Source organism: Typha latifolia, chromosome 15, assembly GCF_019914945.1.
Source record: "Typha latifolia isolate L0001 chromosome 15, TyphaL0001v2, whole genome shotgun sequence".
In the NCBI taxonomy this organism is placed as follows: domain Eukaryota; kingdom Viridiplantae; phylum Streptophyta; class Magnoliopsida; order Poales; family Typhaceae; genus Typha; species Typha latifolia.
The window spans coordinates 4653150-4660569 of NC_133100.1; the positions used below are offsets into that span (position 1 = coordinate 4653150).

Sequence of the window (7420 nt, forward strand, 5' to 3'; positions counted from 1 at the left end):
TTTCAAATATAAGTTATTGACTTTGCCTCCAAAAAGTTTTAAATCTTCTGAAACATTTGCCAAGTTTTATTAAGAAATTTATATATAAATCACTTTTGGTTCGCAAATATAAGTCGTTGGTTAGATTATTGATTTATATACAAATTTTAAAAATATTCTCTCTCAGGTTTACTAATTTTTTTTCTGAGTCGCTGGTTCGGTTAACAAATTATATTTAAAAATTGTTGTCTAATTCAATGATTTTCAAGCACACATAATTTTGTATTTAAAATTTCAAATTTATTAGATACATAAAATAAATATTCGGAGTGCTAGTTCAGTCAAAAATTCCTGAGGGTATGTAACGTTTGGTCGCTTTTTCTGTGATGCTAAAACGTAGTTTAAACGACAATCTCCATGTTTGAAATGCTGGCAAAGATTCCCAGGAGTGAAAGCGCCAACATGTGAAAAGCACCTTAAAAATTTATTAATTACGCGGTGGTTCATGGAGTATTCCAGACTGGAATATTATTTAGAACAAAACGCACCTCCATAGTAAACGTATTTGAATCTTGGTCCTCAAGCCGCGACCATGCGAATGTAATGATACGAATATGATCGAATATATCCTGAAACACTTGCGAGCTGACTTTCTCATTTAGCATGTTATAAACATAGAGCGAAAAGAGATCATGTATTAAGATCGTGAAATATTTATATTGTAATTAAGATAATTTTATCCACAGTAAGTCAAGTTTCCACTATTTGTAACCCAAAGGGTACGTCTAGCAGACTGGTGTAAATAAAAACTGTTTGATATTTTTTTTAAAAATTATAAAACCCCCCCCTATCTTTTCCTTTGCTAATAAAATCCAATAAAAACAAAAGACCTCAGAAAATCCACTGATTCCACTTGTTCCACTTGGGTGAGGATTTAGGTGATGCTTCGTAACCATCACAGAATTCTATGGCAGATGTGCACTGACGAATCCTTCTCTTACGTCCAATCGATCTAATAGATTCTTTTAGGAAGATCAAACTCAGGTTCTTTATCTTCGACTAGGTATAGTTTTTCAAAAAAAAATATTTTAATTTTTTACAATTCACATCCTACATATTTCATTAATGGTTCTAAAGTTTTTTCTTTATTATATTTTTTCTTCTTACGCGTAAAACAAACTCATAACAATTCTTAGTATAGTGCTTGGTGGTAAGTGTTGTTGTCTAAATTGCTGTATATTTATCAAGGAAAGAATGTAGAATAAAAGGGACTCATAATAGAAAAAGAAAAAGAAAAAAGAGAAAAAAAGAGAAAAGTTGAAACTTTTTCTGGCCACTTCCCCTTCACGAATACGAAATCCCTGCTTCTTAATGGGACCTACTGCATAACTAATTGCCGTCGTTTCCTACCCGCGTTGCTTTCATCTATGCCCTCATCTCTTTAATCATTTTCATGCATCATAGTACACTTGGTAGGTTAACAATATAATACGTTATTGCACGACAGAAGAAGGAAAGTATCATTCACAAATATATATATATATATATATCTAAGTGACTTTTTGTATGATCATGCATCTCTATATTCAGACTTCTTGCAAAAGAAAACACCTCCTTTTGACTTGTTTAGGCGTCTGCAATTATCACAGCCATATGAATTACGAATATTTTCAGAATATTCTAGGGTTTAGAGTAAATTCCTATCAATAGTATCGGATATTTGAGTACCTCAATCATTTTTCTTACATTATAATAACAGGTCTCTTACATAATTACTACTGAAATTTTTGTAAATATAATACCATAACTACCATTAAAATCATGAGGTTTTTTTTCCGGTGTGCACTTGTTTTGAAGAATATCTTATTTACTTGTATGTTTTTCTAAAGTTGACATTTGCATGCATTGATGTATATTGGTTAACTAAGAGAAAAATATAAGAATAGAATAAAAATATTTTTATTTTTATATTTAAATAATGCAGATGCAACCGTAAGTTAGGTATCTCGGTAAATAAAATAAGAATTTTAAAAAGTATATACATGTAAAAACTACATATTTTGAGGGGTATATATATAAATATAAACTTTTGAAGGACATGTAAATAAATAAAGAATATTTTGAAGTGTATATATGTAAAAAGATTCTAAAATTATTGGACTTTCTTTAAGATTTATTTTGAAAGAATATTCATAGAATGAGCGGTAAAAGTTACCTAGTTCATCCAATTTTTCATATCCAATTTTTCTTAAGAAAGTTGTGTTAAATTTATATCATTGATTTATTTTTATTATATAAAAGAAATTTTCTTATTACAGTAATAGGTATAGGAGGCTAAAATAGTCCTTTTCTCAATATAGGTTTGGTATTTTTTTTTTTGAGAAAAGTCAAATGATTTCAATTATAATTATGATATTTTAAGAAACATAGTAATAATTATACTAGTTAAAATTTTAAATGGCAATTATATAAAAAATTTCAATTAAATAAATTAGGTGAACTAATTGCGTACATCATGGAAACAACCGAGAACAAGCATCCCGATTACTTGGAGAAAGAGCAAAAGCAGCAGTGGGAACTGGGAACTCGGAACAAGCGCGGTTTCGGAACTTTTCCAAGTGATTTCCTCCTCCTAACTCCTAATCCTTTCGTTTAATAGTAGTTATTAGGCTTTAACCATTGCGTGTTAACTCTTCTCTCTCCCATCTCTCTCCCATCTCTCTCCTTCTATCCTATAAATAAAGGCCATGGGTTGCCAACATAAGGCTTGAAGCTGCCTCCAGAGCTCCTCCCTCCTCCTCCACCTCTCTTGCTCTAAGCTGCGAGCTTCTTCCCTCCTCTTGTCAACCAAATTCTGTTTAACCTCACCCTAGAGAGAGAGAGAGAGAGAGAAACCCTAACCCCATCATGTTAGCAACCTCGTCTTCTTCTTCCTCCTCCTGCGCTTCCTTCGGTTCCTTCGACGACGTCACGGTAAAGCCGGCTGCTGCTGGAACCATCAAGTTCCTGTGCAGCTACGGCGGGAAGATCCTCCCCCGTTACCCCGACGGCAAGCTCCGTTACGTCGGCGGCGACACCCGCGTCCTCGCCGTGGACCGATCCGTCTCCTTCTCAGGTAGGTCTATTCCTCCTTCCTCTTTTCCCCTTCTTTTATTTCAGGGAAACCTCTCGATAAAGGTTTGGTATTGATATCTGCTTCGATTCTTGATTCAGATCTGCAACTGAAGCTAAAGGAATTATGCGGATGGGAGAGCGTAAACTTGCGGTGTCAATTACCGACGGAGGATCTCGACGACGCGCTAATCTCAGTCACCTCCGACGAGGATTTGGCGAATCTGATCGACGAGTACGACCTCGCGAGCCGGGATCGGGTCCGCCCGTTAAAGATCCGCGCCTTCCTCCTCCCTCCTGCATCGCCGCCGCCAAAACTCGCCAGCTCCTCCGCCGCCTCCTCCTCCTCCTCCTCGGCCAAGGGAGGGAATCTACCTTCCTACCACTTCCACCCTTCTCAAGCTCAGCCGCCCTTCGATCTCCGCTGCGTCCACCATACCTCGGTGCCGGCGAGGGTTCCAAACCGGATGGAGAAGCCTCCTAGCCACCAGCATCATCACCATCACTACTACCAAAACCATAGCAATCCGAGGCCGTACCACTTTCTCGTCCACCATAGCGGCCATTGCTAATCACTTCACCTCCCATCTCAAGTCAAAGATGAGAGATTGGGAGGAGAGGGCACGGAGTCTGAGGTAAAGAAATCGTTCATGGAACGGAGGAGAACAGAGGAATCTTGGTTGTATACAGAGGTGGACTGTAACATATCTCTTCTTTAATACAAGAAACAAATCACCAAAAAAAAAAACCAAAAAAGGAATTAAAAAGGGGAAAAAAAACTAGTTAGCAACTTATATTGGTTCTTCTCTTCTTGATGGATTTTCCTTTTTAATTCTTTTGATATCCTTTTTTTGGTTTGCTGCGGTTGCTTTGGGCTGCCATATGCCTCTAATTCGATTTTGCCTTCTGTTCGTTCGTCCGTCTTCTCCGTTTGCTCTTCTCCGTATTCCGTTACGATTCCATCATCTTTTTTCCGTTTGAACCTCTTCCATATTTGGTTTTACTTTTTCTTTTAAGCGCGTTGTCCGTTGTCGTTTGTGCCGACCGGTATTAGAATGCTTTTATTGCTTTGATTTCCTTCGCATTCTCATTAATTGCTAATAGCGTTTGCTTTATTGTTTCGCAGGTTATTAATGGTGACAGGAACTATCAGGAGTTCATCTTTTTGTTAGCAGGTTATTAACGGTGACAAGAACAATCAGGAGAACATCGCAATTAATTACTTCCATTCCTTGACAGCGAAAACCATATTAAACACAAAAGTAATATTTAAAGTATAATTAAAAAAGTAATATATCACATATGGCTTTGGGCTCCATTAAGTTTTCCTAAATTATAAAAAAATATTTTTTAACTTCTGATGCTTCTCATCTACCAACCTTTTACATAATTTAATAGAGCAACATATGTGTAGAAAATTTAGGAGCCCTTGTTATCTTTATTAAACTTTACTTGTTTCTCCACTCGAAAGTTTTCACAAGTTAATGTTTATTATGCTTAAATACTTTTAAATAAAAATTAACATGGGCTTTTAAAAATATTTCTAGCCATTTCGATACTTGTTAGAACTTGGAAAAAACCTGATTTAGCTAGCTCCAAATTCAGTCGAGGAGTCAAGTTGAAGACTGAACTGAGGGCTACTAAAATTTTAGTAAGAAAATATTATAAATGAAGAGAAGAAAAAAAAATCATACATCCAATCAACCCCTTGGATCAGTCTATTTCACATTCAAAATACACATGCATGATTCACTTTCAAATTCTTCTCTTATTAAAAATTCCAAAGTTGATGAACTACTCAGTGAAATAGATTGCTCTGTGTTGATTATACTAAATGTGATGTGGATCAACCTTAGAAGATGGTAGACGTGTCCATTTTCCTTTAAACTCCTCCGCCACTTCAAAACAAGATAGATGATCTCCAAGCAACAAACATCCTTCTCAACTTAGGTAGAAAGTGAGCTTCTTGCAAAAATTAGAACTCTAAATCAATTAATTTTTGATCTCCCATGAGTTCTCTCACTTAATTAGACCTTTGACATCTTTTCATAAGTGTAGTAGAATGTTTGTGATTCATTTTAGGAGAATTCTAAAAGAAAATAACCAAGTTTGAAATAGATTTATGACAAGTCTAACAACCTCTAACATCTTTTTTTGCAGGCTGGGAACGCATCTAGCTCCGTGATGAATAAGGACACTTCGGTATTTTTGAAACACCCACTTCCAAAAATCATGTGTTCCTCACATGGAAAGATCCACGTGACTCTCACATGACCTATCAATGTTATAATCTCATAAAAATTAGATTAGATTACGAACCAGATTTGGACCGATCCGGACGTAAGAAAATTATGAAGCCTGATGAGTTAGAGTTCTAATGGCTCTTGTTTCACCTAAATCGGAGGTCAGAATGAAAAGTTAAAAATAAAATAGTAGAGATAAGTCAAAGATGGTAGAATGGTAAATATCCGACATTGTGGTAGTCGTCGAAGGGTGGCCGTATTGTAGGGTGGCTGCAGAAGGTAGGAGGTGGCTAGGGTTTGGAAGGTTGGGATGTTTCTATAGCTATAATCTAATCCTAGAAAGATAAAGCGATCTAACGACAAGATAAAAGATAAGGATGAAAATAATAATTGGCTAAATTCAGATTTTTTCCAATGATCAATGATAATTATCAACACATGTCTACCCCTATTTATAGGAGTAAAATTTCTAGAGGATCAAATCCACATGTAGATTATTCTATTTATTTGAAATTTAAAATAATAAGATAAAGCTAAGTAACTAACTAGACACTCAACTTAACCCATGTGGTCGGATTGTAACAATCTACCACGCTTTCGACAACTTGTCCTCAAGGTGACTAGTTTCTCACGTCCTTGTACTCATATAACTTGTCGTGCCAATCGGTGGATTCGGGTTTGTCTTCCTAGAGTTCGCCTAGGAACATGACATGGGCTGGCTGGCGCTTGCATTTATGGCTGGAGGTAAATCGGTCATCACAGTAAAAATACAAGCCTTTTTTTCAGTGCTCTTCCAAGTAGTTGGGTACAAAATAGAGCGTGATCATCTGTCGGTTAGGCTGAGCCATTGGTGCAGGTTGAGTCGAGGCAGATGCCGTCTCTAGTGGGCTATGGGCTTGGGCCATCTCTTTTTTCCTCCTTGCGGATCTGGTTTAGCTGATCGAACTTGGACTCCATTAGAACAGCTAAGGAGGAGGCCTCGTCAGAAGTACTAGGCCTTAAAGCCTTGACCTTAGCCTGAATGTTAGGCTTGATAATACGTTTAGTTAGGATCTTTTCTTACTGCATTAGTTGTTTATTTTTATTAAAATAAATTCTTGTAAGTCGCGTTCGAACACAAGTAGGGTCGCATTCAAACGCCCTTACAAACGCCTACATCAGGTTCACAAATACAGAGAACGCATATTGTGCGTTCGAATGCGGTTGGGCAAGTTCGAACGCCCGCATTTGAACGCCTCTATCACGTTCGCACATACAGAGAACGTCGATTGTGCGTTCGAACACGATCGGTGGGAATCCTCTAGAATTATGGTTACTTATTATTTTAGGACAAAGGAAGACCCAATCCACGATGACCCTAATCGTGAGGCCGATTCCTTTAGAGCGACCACGGCTGGACCGAGTGAACCAACGTCCATGAGTGTGAATGTGGGTTTGGTGGATGGATTTAAGGGCATGTTCCGAACATTGCCGCATAGAGTTGATGCAATTCAAAAGGATCACAATGATTTCAAGGAATATTCATAAACCGATTAGATTCGTCATCTCCTCGACGACAATCGGAGTTTCAAGAAGGACCAGCGGTGGGACCTCATCGAACCGATACCCCACAGGCCCAGGTGCGTCATGTGAGTGTTAATGATCCCCTCTTACCTATGCCTACACATCATCCCCCACCTCTGTTACAAAACCCAAGACCGGCGGTGGTGGAACCCGAGAGATGTATGGTACCGGTGCGCTTTGCCGATGAGGAAGATTGGCACTTTGAGGAGTAGGTTGATGGAGATGGTGATGGACGTGCTCGAGGATTTAGAGAAGGTGATACAAAGGTTTATGTAACACCTGTGTTAAAAAAAAAATAGCGCATGCATTCTAACCGCAGCGCATGTATGGGCGATAAAACCGCTAGATGACTAGTACCCCTCGATTTTATGATGCTTTGTGAGATATGTCATTGTGACTCAATTTTTGTGGATTTCTATATAAATTGAGCTATAATGATGAAAGTTATTAAAATACATAATGTACACTTTTCGTGACATATTATAGGTTTGCATTTCTATTTATCACGCAATACAATATTCTTA

General features: G+C 37.5%; 1 protein-coding gene across 3 annotated transcripts; it reads left to right on the plus strand.

Moving 5' to 3' along the window:
* The first annotated feature begins 2494 nt into the window (after positions 1-2494).
* LOC140801731 (uncharacterized) lies at positions 2495-4977 on the plus strand. Of its 3 annotated transcripts, none has more exons than XR_012111507.1 (3): positions 2495-3094; positions 3193-3725; positions 4217-4630. XR_012111507.1 is itself a non-coding variant. In XM_073156995.1 (2 exons), exons 1-2 carry the CDS (start codon positions 2887-2889, stop codon positions 3660-3662), a joined length of 678 nt encoding a protein of 225 aa, XP_073013096.1. In that variant the 5' UTR covers positions 2526-2886; the 3' UTR covers positions 3663-3884. The 3 variants fall into 3 exon arrangements, 1 of the variants encoding a protein (XP_073013096.1); XR_012111506.1 differs by having other exon boundaries at positions 2541-3094; positions 3193-3782; positions 4217-4977; XM_073156995.1 differs by lacking the exon at positions 4217-4630 and having other exon boundaries at positions 2526-3094; positions 3193-3884.
* The last annotated feature ends 2443 nt before the right edge of the window (positions 4978-7420 follow it).

What these genes read in the sequence shown, in the direction of transcription:
- LOC140801731 (XM_073156995.1), top strand. Translation starts at nt 2,887, where the DNA reads ATGTTAGCAACCTCGTCTTCTTCTTCCTCCTCCTGCGCTTCCTTCGGT. An exon ending in CCGATCCGTCTCCTTCTCAG is followed by an intron (nt 3,095 to 3,192) that starts GTAGGTCTATTC and finishes TTCTTGATTCAG; the next exon opens with ATCTGCAACTGAAGCTAAAG.